Source organism: Sphaerodactylus townsendi, linkage group LG07 (genome assembly GCF_021028975.2).
Source record: "Sphaerodactylus townsendi isolate TG3544 linkage group LG07, MPM_Stown_v2.3, whole genome shotgun sequence".
NCBI lineage: Eukaryota > Metazoa > Chordata > Lepidosauria > Squamata > Sphaerodactylidae > Sphaerodactylus > Sphaerodactylus townsendi.
Window position 1 is genome coordinate 124,721,822 of NC_059431.1, and position 20,664 is coordinate 124,742,485.

Consider the following 20,664-nt stretch of genomic DNA (forward strand, 5'->3'; position numbering starts at 1 on the left):
CCTCTATTGTGACTGAAACTGGTTCTTTTCAGACCTATTCTGAAGAGCCCAGCAGGTTTGCACATGAAATAAGGAATTACTTGATGCGCTAACACCAACTCTTTGGTCGTAAATAAGTTTTTTAAAGGGTGGGAATATGGCAGGTATAAAAATGGGATGTGTCACCAAGTCCCTGAAGGGGCAGGATGTGTAATGGATGTGTAATTGCACCACCCTGAAGTGTGGTATAATGGTTAAGAACAGGTGCACTCTAATCTGGGGAACTGGGTTTGATTCCCACTCCTCCACATGAGCAGTGGACTCTAATCTGGTTTCCTCGCTCTTCCACATGAAGTCTGCAGAATGACCTTGGGCCAGTCAAGTCCTCTCAGGACCCCCCCCCTCCCCGCCCGGACCCTCTTGTCACACACAGCCCCCATCGCCAAACTCCTCCCACTGCCGAGCTCCTCCTGCCCCGAACTCCCGCCCCGCTACTGAACTCCCCTCCCTACCCTCCAGGGCGGGTGGGCCACAACCTGATGATGGGTCCCTCCCTCTTCCTAAACCCACCCCCAGGGTGGGTAGGCCATAACCACATGCTGGTCCTCCGACCCCCAGTGTGTTACTGGCTGGCACTGCTTGGGGAAGAAAAGGCTTATTGGTGGGGGGATTGTGGGGGCTGTGGTAGCAGGGGGAGTTCAGCTGTGGGGTCAGGACACAGGAGGGGGAAGGGGCCAAAATGTGCCCCCCACGTGACCCAGGTGAATGGTGCCTGGGTCATCTCCCCCTCTGCCCCCCCTAGTTCTACCACTGCCCAGACATGCAAATGTTTCAGGAGAAACATCATGTCCATCAATGTCAGCGATGTCTTGAAGAATTCTGTACTACTTCAGACTGGAAGCAAAACTTCGGGGCCTCATCTCCCTATATTGCCCATGAAGGAGGCCTTGATCCTCTGGAGGAAATTTCTCGGTGGTCCCTCACCCCGAGGACATCCAATTAGCCTCAGCCTCTCGGCCTGTGGAACTCTCTCCCAGGTGACATCAGAGCCCTGCAGGATCTGGTTCAGTTCTGCAAGGCCTGCAAAACAGAGATGTTCTACCTGGTCTTTGGTTGAGGCAGTCTTCATTCCATCTGCTGGTCTACCAACCTTTCTTCCCCCATCCCAAGAGTTAATGTAAATGGGATGGGGTAGACAATGTACCACAGGCTATGTGAGGGTCCTTATGGACACCCAAACACTGTTTATAGTGTTTTAAAGGTTATTTATATCTTGATATTTAATTGATTTTAGGACTGTTTTAGATTATGTGTGTAATCTGCTTTGAGTCTGACCCGACTCGGAAAGGACCTGGTATCAAATTTAATAAATTAAACAAAATAAAAGTCCTTGTTAAACTACTGGGATATTCTTAGTTTACTCAAGTCATCTCCAAAGATGACTGTCAAAGTGTGTGTGAGGCGGGGAAAGAGGCACATAATTCAGTGTTGGATGAAAATATGGCTGTTTTCATGTCAGTGTCAATTATGGTTCTGTTGTCTATACTACTGCTAATTCATTTGCGATTTTTACTTTCAGAGTGGAGGGTTACAGGACGTCCACTCTTATTTTTATCCACTACTAGCGGGGCCCGGCCACGCGTTGCTGTGGCTTATTGTGGTGAAATGGAAAAGGAACAGTAACAGCAAATCAATTGCAGAGGCCAGCAGTACGTGCTCATGAAAACACGCAGCCTGATACTGATACCTGATACTGATATATAGACTAGACCAAAATGCATTAACTCTTGCTGAAATTAAAAAGCAGAAGCAGCAGCAGCAGCAGCAGCAGAACTTTGGAAATGAAAATGTCAATGAAAGAGTAGCTATCAAAGGTGTGGCATAAACTGGAATTTCCGGGAAATGATCTGGTTACTTGCCACTGGGAACGTTGGTTTTAGCAACCACTCAAATGCAATTTTCCGCTCGTGCTGACATTCAAATTTGCATTTTGATATTTTTTGTACACAAAAATCATTACTAAGACAACTCACAGGATTTTATAGCTGAAAAGCTCTGACCAGGATAGCCCCAGGCTGTCCGATCTTGGAAGCTAAGTAGGTCACTATTTGGATGGGAGACCTCCAAGGAACACCAGGGTGCTATGCAGTGGAAGGCTACTGAAACCACTTCGGTTAGTCTCTTGCCTTGAAAAACCCCACAAGGGTTGCCACAAATTGGGTGCGACGCAACGGCACCACACATGCGCACACGTGGATCTGCAAAGTGGATTTCCTGCCCTGGAACCCTGCAGGCTCTCTAAATGCAGCAACCTGCTGCCAATAACTTCAGCAGCAATCTCTGGGAACACATAAATATTCCTAATTCTACTGACAAGAAAGCACAAAAGCCTGCAAACAGATTACCATATGTAAATTTATCATGTTTACGTAAGTGCCATTTACTGTAAATGTTTTCCCCCAGAATGCAACATTTTTAGTTAATATTTTCAAGTTTCCTGGTTTCTTAAGGCAAAAAGACAAACGCTGAGATTTCAGCCTCTCACAGTGCAAACCGAAGGACATTTTCCTGGGTGGGAATCAGTCCAGTTGAGTAGATTTGTTTAGGATTGCTCTCTGACTGGAGATTCTCCAAGGGTTTTTTTTTAAGAAGGGAAATTGCTCTACTGCTGCCAGTGTGCTGCAGGGTCAGATTATAATCCGGGAGATATGGGTTGGAATTCCACTCTGCCACAGAGGCCTGCTGAGTGACTATGGTCCAGTCCCACAGTCTCAGCTGAACCTACCTCACAGGGCTGTTGTGAGATTTAAATAGAGAAGGAAAGTATGCCGTGAGCAACTAGGGAGAAGAACAGCATATAAAAGAAGGTGTACCAATAAACTCCGCTACAAAGCCCACTTTGTTCACTGAGACTGGATCAAGCATGCCATGCAATCCCAGGCAAAGTTATACCCTTCCAAGACACTTACTTCAATGGACTTACAAGGGCGTAAATCTGCTTGGGACTGCACTGTTCATGTTGGCTGTTTTACCTCTTAGCCCAAACAATGTACTTTCTGCTTAATTTCCTAGGCTTCAAATAAGCTATAGAATTTAACATTCTCCGTATTTCTTATGCCAGAAATTCACAGGTTCACCAAACAAGCACAGGAACTATTACAAATAGGATTTCTGCCCTCCAGGTGGTAGCTGAAGATGACAACTGACTTCCAGGAGTCAGAGATCAGTTCGCCAGGAGAAAATGGCAGCTTCAGAAGGCGGACCCTATGGCATCATACCCCATTGAGGCCCCTCCCCTCCTCAAACTCCACCCTCCTCAGGCTCCACCTCCTAAATCTCCAGGTATTTCCAAACCCGGACCTGGCACCCCCTAATTACAAATCAAAGCTTCCACACAGGAATAAGTTTCCAGACATCAGTGTTGGGAAAGCAAGTTGGAAAAACTGGCCTGGCCTATATGGGAATAGGGTTGCCATCTGCCTTCCATGTTCCTTGGAGGCAAGACAGAAAATAATGAATCCAGATGCGGGAACAGATGTGCAAGAGGCCTTGGCCACTGGAAGCCCCACGTAGAGGCCAGGCCTCTGATGTCCACGGGCTGTTTTGCAAAGCCAGCCTTCTTGGCCATAGGAACTGCAAGAATCTCGGCAAACTGCTGAGCTGCTAAAGTTTGGTGTGAAAGTGAGAGAAAGAAGAGATGATAAGGAGCTTAGCACCTCCGTACACAAAGGGAGATTTAAAGCCTGCTTGGGTTACCATGACAACACATCTGCCAACTGATAAATCCTAAAGAACCCTGTTTCGTAGCAGCTGCGGTTGTTTTATTGACGACGGCCCCTTCAGGCCCTCTCTCCTGTGTGGAACAGCCCCCAAACTGGAACCTTCCCAGGGCCTTTGTGGATTTACATTTTAGGAAGTTTGCGTCTTAAGAATACCAACAAGGATAATGATGAGTTATCATTAGCAAAGGGAAGCGGGGATTTCCAAAAATGCTATTGTAAATCTCTAGTTAGGGATGTAGAATGGTTCAGTATAGCCAGTCTCACAGATCTTGGGAGTTAAACAGGGCTGCATTTTAGTGCCTGCCTGCCTGCCTGCCTGCCTGCCTCTGCCTGCGCGCCTGCCTGCGTCTGCGCGCCTGCCTGCCTGCGCGCCTGCCTGCCTGCGCGCCTGCCTGCCTGCGCGCCTGCCTGCCTGCGCGCCTGCCTGCCTGCACGCCTGCCTGCACAGAGTCAATGGCCGTTGTCCCGTGTCCCTATTCTTCTATATGCTGATGGTGTGGTCCTAATGCCATGTTCACAGGGAAGACTGAAGCATTTATTGAATTGATGTTATAACTTCTGTGCAGTAAACAGACTTGAACTGAATTGCATGACATCCAAAGTTCTCATTTTTTTCGAGGTCTTGGACGCCAAACAGGGGGGAAATTAAAGGCAATGTGATACAGCAGGTCAAATCTTTTATATCTCTGGGCAACTATTTTCAATACAACACCACCTAGATCAGTGATGGCAAACTTTTTTGAGACCAAGTGCCCAAACTGCAACCCAAAACTCACTTAGTTATCACAAAGTGCCAACACGGCAATTTAACCTGAATACTGAGGTTTTAGTTTAGAAAAAAACGGTTGGCTCCAAGGTGCACATTACACGGGAGTAAGCTTGGTGGTAGTCGGTGGCTTTGCTTTGAAGCAACCATGCAACGCTTCGAATGGGTGAATCATGACCCTAGGAGGATTTACTCAGAAGCAAGCCCCATTGCCAGCAACCAAGCTTACTCCCAGGTAAAGGGAGTAGTTCTTTAGTTTAGTTCTTTAGTTCTTCCTATGAAAATCAGTGGGGTTTAACAGCGCTTAACAGGGTTACCTACACTGCTTCCCCAAAACTAGGTCTGAGGTTTAATGCTAATAATCTCTCTGAAATAATTACACTATTATCACACTGGGGGCTTGGCAGGGGAAGGGCGCGGGGGGAGAGCCGATCTCTGAGGCGACCGCCGATCTCTGAGGCGACCAAATGGCTGGGGGCGACTGGCAAAGACCGAAACCATCGATCTCCAAGGGCAACAAAGACCAAGGTTTGACTGTACTTTGCATGAAGAGCCTGATTTTCTCCACAATGGGTATCCAAAATGGCTTACATTGTTCTCTTCCGTTTGATCCTCACGACAGGCTAAGAGTCTGGCCCAAAGTCGCCCAGCCAGCTTCTATGGCAGAACAGGGGCTCAAACTTGAGTCTTCCAGATCCTAGCCTCAATTCTTGAGCCACTGCACGTCATCTTTCAGCTTCTCTGCTTTTTATTATTTTTATTAACATATTTTATTTATTTTTTTATTAAAAAGCAGATCTCTAGGCCCTTTTGTTACACAGGCCTTTCCCCTTAGATCAACTATGAAAGGGGCTAGATGTATTTTTTACATGAAAGGTGGGGATTCAAAGAACCTGGTAGAGAGATTGTTACAACAATATTCAGCTGCCAGTTAAACAAAATCCCCCCTTTGCCATGTAAAGCTCGCTGGTTGGCCTTGGGCCAGTAATGCTCTCTCACTCGCCTCGCCCCACAGGGTCTTTGTGAGGATAAAGGAGAGCAGAGAAAGCTACTTTGAGTCCCCTGGAGAGAAAGGTGGGCTATAAATCAAGTAAGTACGCCAATAAATAAATAAGTACAAATGGAATACAAATGCAAAGTCATACACATTTTTGTGTGTGTGCAAAGTGTCTGTCTGTCTGTCTGTCTGTCTGTCTGTCTGTCTGTCTCTCTCTCTCTCTCACACACACACACACACACACACACACACAAATATTACTTTTGTCAATCTTCTTTGACCACTAACCTTCAATCGAAAACCAGAAAGACCTAAGTGGCTGGATTTTCTTCACATGGCACAGAAGATATGGTTCCTAACTGTTTGGAAAGCAATGGAAAACAGTGGCTCTCTGCTGTATCACAGTGCCATGGCAGCAGAGAAAGGAAATCTGCTTTGTTTCTCCTGGAGAGTTTCTCAGGTGGAGGGTAGCGGGTGACTTCACTTGGCACCGACTCTATTTCCCCGCCTTGTTTCCTACACCTGTTGGCCCTGCAACTTTCACAGATGTTCAAGTTTCCTTCCCAATTCCCTGACTCAGAAGTCCTCACAAGAGATTACTCCTCTACAACTAAAGTAGGCATGCATAATAAACATATCTACTCCATTTGCTGGCCAATACACAAGGATACTTCTGCCAAAACAATTTCCTCTTTTCTTCAGGAGGCAAAGAGACAGGGATGTTCAAGATTTGTAGTTGCCTGAGGCCAAATACACTCGAATATCTTCAGGATTAGGATCAAGGCGACACACCAGCTGGTCTGTTGAGAAATCCCCCCTCCTCTTTATGGGAAGCCAGAAGCAAATCCATGGCATTATTTCATGTTTTTACTAAGGTGAAGACTCACCCAGCCTTGCAATCAGATCACTGCTTTTAAATGGGTAGATCTGAGCTTTATCTGCCTGTTTTACTGATGTCAGATTATGTCTCCGTTTCAGTTTGCTAAACCCCTAAATGAAATGCTCATAATAATGTGATCTGTGTGTGTTGTGGCAGCCATTGGAGAAAGCTTGTGTCTTTCGCCTAGCCTGAAGGTGTTACTCAACAGAGGATATCCAGGGAGCTCCACATAGGGTGGTACGGTGGAACCCCAATTTGGATCCAGACTGCAGTGGACAGTGTTCACTAATCCAAAATGAATGTATGGGGAAAACTGAGCATCACATTTCAGCATGGATGAGAAAGCTCACCAAATATTCAGAAATGGCGAAACTGATATCTTTGGCGCTCATAGCAGACCTTGTATGAGAAAGGATGGAAAGCTTTCTTGGATTATACAAATCAGTGAACAATAAACTGAATAATTTTATAATCTGGGCCTCATGCCATGATGGGTAAATAGCAACTCTGTGGGCTCAGATTGGAAAAAGGAGAAAGGTCTGTTTGTGAGTGGGTGAGACGCTTGCTGGGGGGCTTTGAACATGAATGCATTTAATCCCCCCGGCTGCTTTGCCCGGCTTTACCTCTACGTCAGAAACTTTCATGCGCGTGCCTTCTTTGCCCACAAAGATATCATCGATGTCCACCAGAATGTAACGATCCAGGGTCAAGCAGAGCCGCTTGCCAGTCAGGTAAGCAATGGCGTCCACAAAGATGAGCTTGTGCAGCCAGAAGTTAAGATTATTCCCAAAGAGGACCCGCTGGATGCCATCGTGCAGTCCCAGGTCCTGCACTACTGTGGCATGCAGGGCCCTGTGGGTGGCCAGGTGAGGGATTGACTCGGAGGACTTAGTGCTGGCCATCAGGACAGGTTCGTAGGTGGTATGGTTGGACTGGAACACCGTCCAGTCATCGCCAGGCAGAGGGCCCTGCTCAACCTCATTCGCCTGGGTCACATACAGCAGCGGGGCGCTGGGATTGATGTGGTAGTCCCGCAATCCCAGATTGGAATGTAGGAAGAGGGGGAAGCCCTTGAGCTGAGCGCTAAGCAAGCTGTTCTCATTGGCCTTGAAGAAGCCGATAATCCCAACTCCGTACTCCACGCAGTATTTGTCCAAGAGGTCCCTGTTCCAGGTATCCAGGTTCACATACTTAAGAACGTTCTCGTAGATAATAAGTGTGTAGCGGCCGTGGTCCTTGTCCGTCAAAGTGGGCACATCCCCCTTCCCAGGAGCAATCTCTGTCCTGTACTTGAATCGGCTAGATTCCAAGATGGCCACAATCTCCTGACCCAGCTGGGAATAAATGCTTTCCACAAAGACCAGAACCACGGGGTCCGTGCGAGAGTTGTCCACGGACTTGGTCAGCCTCCAGCTGGCCTGGGGCTGGAGGAGGACCCGGTGCTGGTTGCTACAGTCACTGAAGGGCAAGGGGGGTGGCTCCTTTATCTTGGGGCTGTTGGTGACGTAGTAAGCCAGGAAGCACATGGAGACCAAGCTGAAGGCAATGAGCAACAGGATCAGCCGGTGGAGCTCCAGCTGTCGCACGTGCCGCACTACTTTCCACAGCTGAATCATGGTGAGGCAGGCGGCTCACCCCTCCTCACGCCGGACACCCACCAAACGGCCTCTGGTGCCTGCCACGCCACCTCTGGAAGAGCCAGGGGCAGCTCGTGGAGAAGAAACGGGAGCCGCAGAGAGGGGCAAAGCAGAAGCGGGTGGCTACAGGACTAGACACCCAATGGTTTGCCATTTATCTCAAGTAACCATGGCTTTCAAGTCCCATCGCTTCTCGGTGCGGTGCCTTCCTCTTCTGCTTCTCCTCTGGCTCAGGACCGCCGTAGGGAGGAAGGGTCTCATGTGCCGCTAGAAGTTTCCCGGCTTCTGGACCGAATCAGCTGGTCATCAGGGGAGGGGACACGTAAGGCCTCCACGGATGCAAGGAGCTGACTCAGCAAAGGGGTTTGGCCGTCACATGGTGGTTTCTCTTGACTGGCAATCTATAATAAAAAAAAGAAATGGATCGTTAGGGGCACAAAATGCACGAAGGGGAATTCTGTAATGTGCCAAGAGGGACAGGTCAGTGCTTCTATATCAGAACTGCAGCACCTTAGTTCTGGCATGGTGCAGTGAAGTGGCTAAGAGCTGCCAACTTGGGGGAGAGCTGGTGGCACCCCCCAATTCTGCCTTTGCCATATGCTTCAGAGCAGATTGCTGTCAAGTCACAGCCCCCTTATGGCGACCACCAGAGTGTACAAGATCACAGGGTTCTACAGGGTGAGTTTCAGCAAGGCGAAGGAATACTTCCTCAGCTCAGAGAATTTCTGTCCCCCCCCCCCCCCCGATCTGGAGTTCCTTCTGCTAATATTGGATGATACTGAGAAAAAGGTACTTACTGCACTTACTGTTTTCACACCTTTCAAGGCTTGAACAACTACCTACACTTTTAGAAATGTTCTTTGATCCATGATAGGTATAAACTTGTTTGTTTTGGATTGAATCAGTGCAAGAGAAACAAGGACATGTGGAATCTCATCATTCCACATCTCTCTTCAATACTTAATTCCTCCTGTCAAGACTTAAAGAAAAGTGCCAAGTTTGCTCAGATTTCTTTCACTCTGGTATGTAGATTTGATCAATCCCTTTTGAGCATCAGTGAAAGGGTCTCTGATTAACATCCCAACAGTCAAATCTATTAGGAGATTAACTTCCCCCTGAGGTAACTTAAATATTTTATGGGATTTCTTTTTGTTCTTGTGTTTGTTTTGAGGAGGTGGTACAAAATGTACACAAGGGAAAAAGCATAAAAGAGCCTTGGAAAACGCTCAGGGGCAATCTTTAGATCCTGACTTGGAGGAATCCAAGTGCACAGTAATCTTAGCACAGATAAATGAACAACTGTGGTTTGGGACCACAGAAAAAGATGACGAGTAGGCACAGAGGCACCTTCAAACAAAACAGCCCTGTGTTTGAAGCGGCGGCCAGCCCTTGTTTCACACAAAAACACATTTACAACCATATAAAGTTTCCCCACTCTGTTACGGGGGTTAGAGGGGACGTAGAATAACCATTTCAAACTGGCTTCTACACAGCACAAATCAATTTCAGGAATCCATGCTGGAAAGCTGTTGCTGCTTTTGTGGACACCAACGTGCCAGAAATGATTAAGATAATGGTGAAGATGGGGAGACAGACAAGCAAGCAAGAAGTTTAATGGGCTATACATTTTGTGTTCTTATCTGCAAGGCTGATTTTAAATAAATCAAAGAAGAGAGAGACTCCACCTCTCAGAATCCCAAAAACTGAAACAAACTCATTTATAAGAACAGCAGTTTATTGAGTATTGAGGATCTTCTCTGGTCATGCCAGAACTGAGGTTTGCCCGTGCAAAACCCAGTAGTTAAAGTAGCTTGCACCCCCCACCCTGGGAAAGGGCACCCAAAAGGAACTGTGAAAGAGATAACAGTAGAGATGGTCAGGCACTGACCTTGAGCAGCACCTGGTACAGTATAACATCATACAGAAGACAGCTGAAAGTCAGTTAGAAATGCAACTAACCCATTCCTCCACCCCCAGCATACAGAAAGCAGCAAAATCCCCATAATAACAGGTCTCCTGACATTCCGCTCCCTCTAGGGCCCTCCCCCTGGCTTGCTTGGGCAGTTTCGATGAAAAACTCTAACGAGGCAGGGGACTGATTCTGCCCAGGTAAACAACCTTTCCAAGAGACCAAATACTGCAAGCGGTTCTGATAGATGCGAGATTTAAGAATGTCAGAAAGTTCATAATGTTTAGTTCCATTAATCAGGACTGGAGGAGGAATCTTCTTCTCTGGATGCCAGACATCCAGGGAACACAGGGTGTATTTTATGCAAAGCATTAGGCAATTCCAGTTCAGCAGTCACTTTATTTATCACTCTGACAATCTTAAAGGGTCCAATATATTTCACACTTAGTTTTGAGGGCCAATGTATGTCCCAGAGATTCTTGGTGGAGAGGTAGACCATATCTCCCACCACTAGGGGGAAGTCACGCCTGCGCTTATTGGCCTGTCGCTTGTATGAGTCTCTAGCTTCCTGAAGCACTTTCAAGATAGGGGGCTATTGATCAGCAACGGATTGTATCCATTCCTTAACCTCGGGTCCAGGGGCCCGACTGAAGCATGGGCAGAGGGGGAGCCGAACGACCATGGACCACTTCAAAAGGAGTCTTGCCTGTACTACTATGAACTGAGTTATTGTAAGCGTATTCCGCGTAGGGCAACAGGTCGACCCAGTTATCTTGCTGATAGTTCACATAACATCTCCGATACTGTTCCAAAGTCTGGTTGGACCTCTCAGACTCCCCATCAGATTGGGGGTGGTAGGCCGAAGACAACCCCTGTTCAATGCCCAACAACTTCATAATGGCCCTCCAAAAGCGGGAGACAAATTGCGAGCCCCTGTCCGTAATTATTTTCTTGGGCACAGAATGCAACCTGTAAGTATGCAGCATAAATAGTTCAGCCAGTTTCTGAGCAGTGGGAATGGAGGTACAAGGAATAAAATGAGCCTGCTTAGAGAACAGATCAACTACAGTCCGGATCACCGTTTTGCCATGACTCAAGAGCAAGTCTGTAATAAAATCCATGGAGATCACCTGCCAGGGCCCACTGGGCAGCTCAATGTCCTGCAATAATCCTTGGGGCCTGCCCGGAATGGTTTTTGCCATAGCACAGATAGGGCAGCCCTTGATATAAGCCTCAATGTCCTTACGCATGGTTTTCCACCAAAACTGCCTGCGAAGCAAATGCAAAGTTTTTACAAAGCCAAAGAGACCGGCCGACTTTGAATCATGCCCCTGGTGGAGGATTTGAGACTGCAGATGGGGCGGTCTCCTTTTTCCTAGGGAAGACCAACCGGTTAGCGGACATGCTTTCCCGCCTACCAAAAGGGGTGGAAACCTCTCTACGCGCCACTCCACGCACTGTCTTGATGCCGTCACAGCAGGGGTTGGCAGTGACCAGGTCCCAAACAAAACCTGATCTGACTCCGCCTTCAGTCCAATCGTCCGTTATGCCGTCCGCCCACCCCAATATGGTCACTTCATTTTTACAACTTCTCAGGGAGGCAGGGAGCAAGCCCGTTCTGGAAACTGACGCTGACCCTTCGCTGGTTCTAAGAGAGGGGGTATGGCGGAGGGGGGAATGTTGGTACGTTCCACCCCCTCTACGCAGGGATGTTTTGGTTGCGGGCCATGACGCCAAGCAAGCGGGTCACTTTGGATTTTTAAAAACCCTCCACCTTCTACGCCGGCAGTTTTGTTGGCGGTCCATGCGCAAAGACATTGAAGCTTATGTAAAAGGGTGTCCCAAATGTGCAGAAGCCAAACCCATCGCTGGAAAACCCCATGGGTTATTGCAACCAATTCCCTCCGCATCGTGTCCGTGACAAGTCATATCTATGGACTTTATCACGGATCTCCCTGAAAGTCATGGGAACATCGTATTGTGGGTGGTGGTGGATCTGTTTTCCAAACAAGCCCATTTTATCCCACCATTCCTTCTACGGCTCCCAAACTAGCCAAATTATTCGTCCAGCATATCTATTGTTTGCACTCCGCTCCAGCTAAGATAATTTCGGACCGCAGCCCCCAGTTCATCTCCAAGTTTTGGAAGGCATTTTTGGACCTACTGGGAGTCGAACCTGCAGTGGCCGCCCCATACCACGTGCAAACAGACAGCCAGTCAGAATGCACGAACCGAACATTGGAGCAGTACCTATGTTGCTATACTAACTATCATCAGGACAACTGGACTGAGTTACTACCATTTGCAGAATATGCTTACAACAATGCAGTGCATAGCAGCACCAAAAGGGCGCCTTTCGAGGTAGTGACAGGGCACTTTCCCACCATTTCCTCTACTGGGGTCTGAGCCGCTCCAACCTCCCGAATTCAATGACTGGATTCAAACCTTAGTGGAGGGATGGGATACAATTGGTGCAGCCCTCCGCCAAGCACAGGATTCTCAAAAAATACAAGCAGACAAACATCGCACTGACTTTCCTTTACATGTGGGTGAATACTTACATGTGGGTGGTACTTATCTACCAAGAATCTTAGGGATGTGCATAAATATTCCAAACATGGGAAGAAATTCATCGGGCCCTTTCAGATTGTGCAGTTTATTAACAATGTAACTGCTAGACTTGAGTTGCCTAATTCACTGAGAAATATTCATCCTGTTTTTCACTCCAGCTTACTCAAGCGGGCTCCAGATTTCGATGCCTGGCACAGCCCTCCGGAACGCCCCCCACGGGTTACGATTGATGGGCATAAACATTACGAAATCGATGCTATTCTGGACTCTTGCTTATCTCGACATCGCCTGCAATATCTTGTTTCGTGGGTAGGGTACCCTTCGGGTCATAACCAGTGGGTTAATGCCACTGCAGTTCAAGCTCCTCGTTTAGTTGCTGCATTTCATAAAGCCTTTCCTTTCAAGCCTGGGGGGGATGTATCTTAGGGGAGGCGGGTTGTAAGGTTTATTTTTATTTTATTTTTATTTATTTTTTAGGCTTTTATACCGCCCCGTCCCCGGAGGGTTCAACCTTGAAGAGGCTCCTGCTGTAGCTTCTGGTGGGACGCCCAGAATAGTTATCAGTTGCTATTTGCTTGCCTGTGTGAATTTCTGTGTGAGAAACTGAATTGTTTATTGTTTGTTCTTGGCGGGAACTTGTCTGAAGCCCGTAAAAGCAGCTGCTTGGGTCTTGGGAAGCTAGTTTCCGCATTGCCTGTCTCTGACTAAGAATGCCAGCTCAATAAAGAACTTAATACAGTTGCTTTTGACTGGACTTTACTGGTTCGTTACAGATACACACAGGAGTGGAGAAGACCATCCGAACCCCGCTGAAGTAGAGCAGCCCCCAAAGTCTTGTCCGAAACATCAACATGTATCACAAATGGCAAAGAGGGGTCAGGGTGGGCAAGAACAGGCTCAGAAGTAAAGGCAGCTTTCAAGGAATCAAAAGCAGACTGACAAGTGGAACTCCAAACCAAAGAAGCTCCAGGATGGGCAGCTGCAGGACCTTTCTCCTTGGTACGTACAGCATCAATCAAAGGGAGAGCCAAGGAGGAAAAGTGAGGAATAAAGTCATGGTAAAAATTTGCAAAGCCTAGAAAAGACTGAAGTTGCTTACGAGTCCGGGGAGGGGGCCATGTCATTACATCAGCAACTTTGGCAGGGTCCATTTCTAAACCAGCGGCAGAGATGCAATAGCCCAAAAAATTCACCAGTAAATGGGACAACACTTCGTGGACCAAAGCAATATGAGATTCCTCGTCACGGGAGTAAATCAGAACATCATCCAAATAAACAACAACCCCTTTGAACAACAAGTCATCCAAGATCCCATTGATCAGACTCTGAAACACGGCAGGAGCTCCGGAGAGCCCAAAAGGCATGATTAAATATTTATACTGTCAAGGGGTAGAATTATGGCTTCACTCACCCACTCCGGCTTGGGAGGCTCCCAAGGAATCAGATGTTCCCCCCATCGGCGTGGGGAGCCGCTGCACGGGCGCCCCCTTTCGGTGGCGGTTTGGTCATCTTGGCCGGCTTGGCAACCGGGGTGGAAGTAGCTGGAGTGGGTGTGCGCTTGGCAGGACAAAATGCAGCAATATGGCCCTCCCCAGGCAGAGATTCAGGCGGCGGTGGCGGCAGGTGTTTTCTTCAGGCGAGATCTGGCGCTTCGAAGGAGCAGGGCATGTAGGTTTGAAACTTGGGGCACTCCCCCGATGCAGCTGGGCGATTGGGGATCGTCCGACTTGAACCCCTAACGTGGCTGCTTCATGCATTCTAGTGTCCACAGTACCCGCGAGTACAATCCACTCCATCAGGGTCTGCAGGTTGCCCTGAACAAGAGCCCAGTTTAACAAGTCCGGGTGTAGGGCTTTCTTGAAAGCGAACACTTTCACAGGATCATCCCAATCCTGGATCTTACTGGCCACGGTGTGGAGGTTTTGCAAAAGGGGTTTTGCCTTGCCGCATCTCCATGAGTTCCTGTTTAGCTTGCTCGCCCACAAACAGGCTCTCAAAGCGGCGGTGTAGGGCCATCATAAAATCCTGGAAGTTGCGCAGTTCTGCAGCTTGACGTTGAAACAGGTTCATGTACCAATTGGCTGCAGGGCCATCTAGCATTGACCCTACCTCACAAACACGCTCGAAATCATTCAGGTACTGCCGCCCATACTGTAACATGTGGGCATTGACCTGAACCAGGAAAGCCGGGAGCAAGTCCTGAGTCCCATCAAAATGAGTAGTCAGCCGGATCCTAGGCATGAACGGAGGGGGAGCTACCCCATATGGTACAAGCAATACACCACCCGGAGCTCCCCATTCTGGTGGTACAAACGGCGGCATCAGAGGTGGGACTGGTAACGGAGCAGGTGCAGTTGGCGGCAGGGGGACCCCTCCGGGGGGCCAGCTGGAGAGGCGGCTGGCCTGGCACTGGAATTGAAGCCGGAGCAGGTCCGGGGTGAACAGGCTGAGCTGGACCTGGTGATGGAGCTGGAACTGGAGCTAGGGCCGGGACCAGTGCCGGTTGAGCAGACTGAGCTGGTACTGGTGCTGGGGCGAGTCCCGGTTGGACAGGCTGGGCTGGCACCAGTGCTGAAGCAGGAACTGGAGCTAGGGCCGGGACCAGGGCCGGTTGAGCAGGTTGAGCTGGTACTGGCGCCAGGGCGGGTCCCGGTTGGATAGGCTGGGCTGGTGCCGGTACAGGCTGGGCTGATGCCAGAGTAGCTGGGGTTGTGGCTACTCCAGCTCCGGGAGCAGGGGCTACTTGGCGTGCCTGGGAAAGGGCTGCTCGCAAGTGTTCCATATCCTGTTCCATATCCTGTTCCATATGGCGCAGAGCCCGGAGGTACTCCTCACGCTCCGAATCCCAGGCCTCCTCCGACACTTGGAGCATCCGCCAAGTTTCAGCTTCCAATAAATCAGCCCCTTCCGACGGACGGATGGGCAACGACACATTTCCAGCCAAAGGTGCTGTAGCCCACGTCACACTGCCAAAACCCAAAGGCTGTGACTCTCGATAGTCCAGACCCCGGCGACGACGCACGGTAACTCCCTGTGAGCCATCTAACGGGGCAGTCATGAACTGGTTGATGGAGTCCAAAAATCCACCTGCGGTAGGGGCTTCTCCGCCTGTTGCACTTCCAAGAGGGATCTGAGGCCCCTCTGCTGGGTCAGAGGCTGAATCCGAAGTTCATGTTAAGTCCTCAGGAATGGGGCACCCATTGTCTGCAGCCGCAGCCGCACCCCCCGGCTGGGTCTCCGAAGAGATCATACTGGCAAGAAAAGTCCCTGATAAAAGTTGAAAATGTAGAAGGTGAAATTCCAGCAATGCACGACAGCATGGAATTCAACCTAAGAGGAGTTCTGGCATAATGTCAGAATCCCCCAAACTGAAACAAACTCATGTATGAGAACAGCAGTTTATTGAGTATTGAGGGTCTTCTCTGGTCATGCCAGAACTGAGGTTTGCCCGTGCAAAACCCAGTAGTTAAAGTAGCTTGCACCCCCCATCCTGGGAAAGCGCGCCCAAAAGGAACTGTGAAAGAGATAACAGTAGAGATGGCCAGGCACTGACCTTGAACAGCACCTGGTACAGCGTCACTCAAACACACAAACACACAACTACTGCTGATGAGCCTGACGAAGAAGCTGCACTCCCTGATGAGGCAGAAAAGATACTGAGGCTTAAAATGACTGCAACCTGACTACAGGAAGTGACCAAAGCATCTTTCCTGCTTCTCTGACTGAAGGTGGAGAATACCCAGCAAGGCGGTCTCCAACGTCCAGTAGAACTTTGCCTTATAAATTATTCCAACCCCACAATTCACTTTTGTCATGCTCCTGACTGAATCACTATTGTTGCAGTCAAGACTGCCTAAAGGAGGGCATAGCAAAGCGGACTGAGTGGATAGATTAGGATCCTGAGAGACCCAGGTTCGAACCCCTGGGCTAGCTAATGCAGAAACTCACAGGGGATTATAGAGCTGGCCACCTCCTCTCAGCCTAACCCACCTTGCCAATTATTGTTACGCAGATACAGAAGAGAGGAGAATGAAGTTCTAAGACTGTTGGGGGTCTCCACTGTGGGAAAAAGTGTGATGTGAATGAATGAATGCACAAGGCAGGCATGAAGGTAGAAAGTGAATAAGCCGGCAACAACCAGGGGGTGCTGATGGCAGCAACTTCTGGAAAACTCAGGGCTATTCTTTGTGTTCCTGGCTCACAGATACTCCACATTAAAGATCCTGTCAGCTTACTGGAAAGTCAAAAGCAACAGAAGCAGCAGCAACATTCCAGGGACAAGGCAGGAAGAAAAGAAGGAAAGAACCAAAGGGAACCGGGATCTCCTATCTGTTCCAGAAGCACACCCAAGTTCACTGCGAGAATTACCAAGCACATTTATTATGGTGCACACTGTCTGCTAACGCAGCCAGGTCAAGTATCAGACAACTCAGAAATCCACAAAGACGACTTGTACCCTGCTAGACAAATAAAGGGAGGCTCTCTTCTACCCAACTGTTTGAATGTCACAATTAAATGTGAAATGCCACAGAAGTTTCCCAAAGAGCTTACCTTGCACACCAAGCTTGAAACTCAACGTGCTTCATCTCACTCTTGCCCTCCCTCATCATGACAGAAGAGTCCAACATCTGCTCCTGCCAGCTAAACCACCCCTGTCCGAAGTGACGGTGAGCTCTTTGGAGACTGGTCCCTTTGAGGAAGGTGGCCCTCCCAGTTTGTCCCTGGAAAACGCCGGTCTGAGCAGCTCTTAAATGCCTCTGCTGATGTGTGACTCTGGAGTGGTCAATAGCACAGGGTTCAGAGCTACACCCCCTTTGTTCCTCTGGCATTCCTTCCTGACGCGAGACAGCAAGCAGCAGGTATGTACAATCACCTGTGGCCAAAGTTAAATACAGCCAGGGCTATACAGAGGGCATGAATCCCCTTCTTTCCCAGGATAAGAAACCTGTACATTCCTCACCGAAGCCACCCCCAACGCAGGAGGAGATGCATTCATCCACAGAGAGTCTGACCAGAATATAATCCTGAGCACCCTGCCGACTCACATTTCTCTTCTGAGGCCGGGATTCGCGGATTCATTTCTGCCTCCCCCCCAAATCCTTTTACACGGATTGCGCATCTCATCGCAGAGAGCTTTGAACTCCATTTGCTGAGCAACGAAAAGGGATCTGGAAGCGGTTCAAAAGCTTTCGACCCCAACTTTTCCCTGGGTTTCAGCAGCTAGAGAATCTGGGAAGAGGAACGGTAGAAATGTACTGCCAGGGAGAACGACAGCTCAAAAAAGCCATGTCAATAAGGTACCAAGGGAGGGGAGAAAAGAAGGGGGCCGTGGGGCCACCCCGAGAGACAGGGCTGGGAGAAGGATTTGCTGTCTTTTTGAAGCTGTCACATTATTATAGTGGCTTCAAGATCTGACACTGATAAGAGTGAAAGGCTATCCTGCAGAATTTTATTCAACAACAACCACCTTTATTTGGCATTTAAAAATAGGTTCTAGAGCATTGCCAGACATTTTTGAAATACAAATCAAGAGTACATTCAAAGCACAGACAGGAAGACTATATAGCAGTATACATTACTTAGAAAGTTCTGTCACTTGTAAAAGAAATTTTGCTACTTTTTCCAAGAGCATGATATCTGTGTTATTTAATAGAAGCTCCACAACAGAACAGTCAGAGTCACGTTCAGATTTGTCTAGGGCCAGCCTGGGAGAGAAATCCCTAATGCCCACATATCTCGGACAGTCAAGAATAACGTGAGCAAGAGTCTCCACTTGATTTTTACAGTGTGGACAAATCCGATCCTGGAGAGGGATGGATAAGTAGCGACCCTTTGTAATGGCCGATGGGAAGGTATTGGATCTGGCCCTCGTGATAATCCATCTCTGTTGGGGTTCAGTTAATAATTCAAGATATTTGGCTATGTGCCCCTGTTCCGGTATTAAGAATTTTATTCACCCAGGAGACATAACTCCCTTTGGCACACAGTGGCTCTCAGCTGCTCCCCAACCAGGATGTAGTTTAATGGCAGACTCTCTGAAATCAAGCAAAAATCTCTGCGAAAAGGTGTGCTGCCTCCGATATCTAACCCAACAGAAGGAACACAGTTGCCCTAAAGGATCAGGATGACAACTTACCACTGCCTGGCCCCAGCCTGTCCTGAGCCAGATGGGCCAGCCAGACCCATCCGATGCTATCAGATTTCAAAGCTGAGCAGAATAAGGCCTACTGGGTACTGGGGAGGGAGGCAACCAAGGGATCGCAGGGTAGCTATGCAGAGGCATGTAAGGGCAAACTACCTCTGCTGGTCTGTCTTGACCTGGATGGCCCAGGCTAGCCCAAACACATCAGATCTTGGAAGCGAAGGAGGGCTGGGAGAACCCCCGGGAAGAAGTCCAGGGTCGCTTTCCAGAGGATGTCAACGGCAAACCGCCTCTGTTAGCCTCTTGCCTTCAAAACCCCACAGGGTGAGGAGGAGTCAGTTGTGACTTGACAGCACTTTCTACCCCCAGATCCAACCAGTCAGGTTTTGCATCCTCCTCCTCGTGTTGAATGATGCCAAATGGGTTCCTTCTTATTGTTCGGAAGAATAAAGACATGAAAGAACAAGGAGGGGCAGCAATGTACAACAGCTTTGAAACGTTTGATCTGACCCACAAGGTGAAGCTGCTTAGTTTTACAACCAGAGAACTGGAAAAGGAAGGACATGCTGCAGAAAGCCAGCCACGGGAACTAAAAGAAAACACGATAAGTTGTGGAAATAACACGGGAACATCAGCGAAGGATCAAACTGCGGCTTATGAAGGATGTATACAGAGCACAAGCATTAAAAAAAACTCCTATATCAGGAATAGTACCATTACTGTCAGAAGAGAGTAAGTTTGTCACATATTCATGTGGTGGTGGTGGTGGTGGTGGTGAAGAAGAAGAAGGTGAAGAAGAAGAAGAAGAAGAAGAAGAAGAAGAAGAAGAAGAAGAAGAAGAAGAAGAAGAAGAAGAAGAAGAAGAAGAAGAAGAGGAGGAGGAGGAGGAGGAGGAGGAGGAGGAGGAGGAGGAGGAGGTGTTTGGATTTATATCTCACCTTTATCTCCTGTAAGGAGTCTCAAACTGCCTTCCCTTCCCACAACAGACACCTTGTGAGGTAGGTGGGGCTCAGAGAGTTCAGAGAGAATTATGACTAGCCCAAGGTCACCCAGCAGGTTTCATGTGGGGGAGTGGGGAAACAAATCCAGTTCACCAGATAAGACTTCACCGCTCATGTGGATCAGACCCGGTTCTCCAGATTTGAGTCCACCACTCTTCACCATGACACCACGCTTGCTCTTAACTACTATGCTTGCTCTCTTCATGACTGTTCATAATAAAATGGTTATTTTCAAGAAAAACGATAGTGGCAATAGTGGAAAATCAGCAAAAGCTTTTAAAATATCTGGAATTTTTTTTCCTAAAGATCTTCTGTGCATTAATGTTGGACAGTATGTTTGGACTTTAGAAACTTGCCCTGCCTGAGGTCTTTTTTTTTAAAACTGTAATTGAGAACCTTTGCGCATGTTACAAGTAACTGGGAGTCAACTTGATGGCAGGGATCTGTTTGAACAACATGCTGATGACCAGTGGATCAGAACCAAGATGGAAGAACCATCTTTCCTCTGCTGCGCCTCCCAAATCTGCATATGATGATGGCATTTCAAGAGCTAGGCCACAGCTTTTCATGTTAAAAATCACAAATGACATGGGAAAATACTGAAAAGAAAGGAAAGGACTCCAGGAACTAATGTCTGACTGGTGACACCTGAAGAGATTTACTATGTAGTCCGGGGTGGGGAATGGGGGGTGGGGTGGGGTGAAGGCACAATGGAAATGGTGGAAGGGTTGTGTGTCATTAGTGCCATGCAAACTGTCACGGATGCTGGCGCCAAGGGATTATCTCGGCTGCCAGCTGCTGCAGGACCATACTGGCATGGACGGGGGCGTTCCAGGGGTGAAGCTGACTTTCAGCCCGGGAACACCCCCTTCCCCCCTTAAGCAGCACAGCCTGATGCCACCAAAAAGGGTGACTGAAGTCATTTTCCACTACGGGCTTTCCCGAGGAGAAAGGAGCCTCTCACTCTCCCCCAGCGTCCGCACCTCTGGAGGCAGCATGG

General features: G+C 48.5%; 1 protein-coding gene across 1 annotated transcript in view; it reads right to left on the bottom strand.

The window, feature by feature from the left end:
* Positions 1 to 20,664, bottom strand: part of NDST2 (N-deacetylase and N-sulfotransferase 2) — a 146,030-nt gene that overhangs the window by 20,962 nt on the left and 104,404 nt on the right. Inside the window, exon 4 of the mRNA XM_048503065.1 lies at positions 7,028 to 8,442. Coding sequence (XP_048359022.1) covers positions 7,028 to 8,020 — 993 coding nt within the window. The 5' untranslated portion in view covers positions 8,021 to 8,442. The remainder of the gene's footprint in view (positions 1 to 7,027; positions 8,443 to 20,664) is intronic.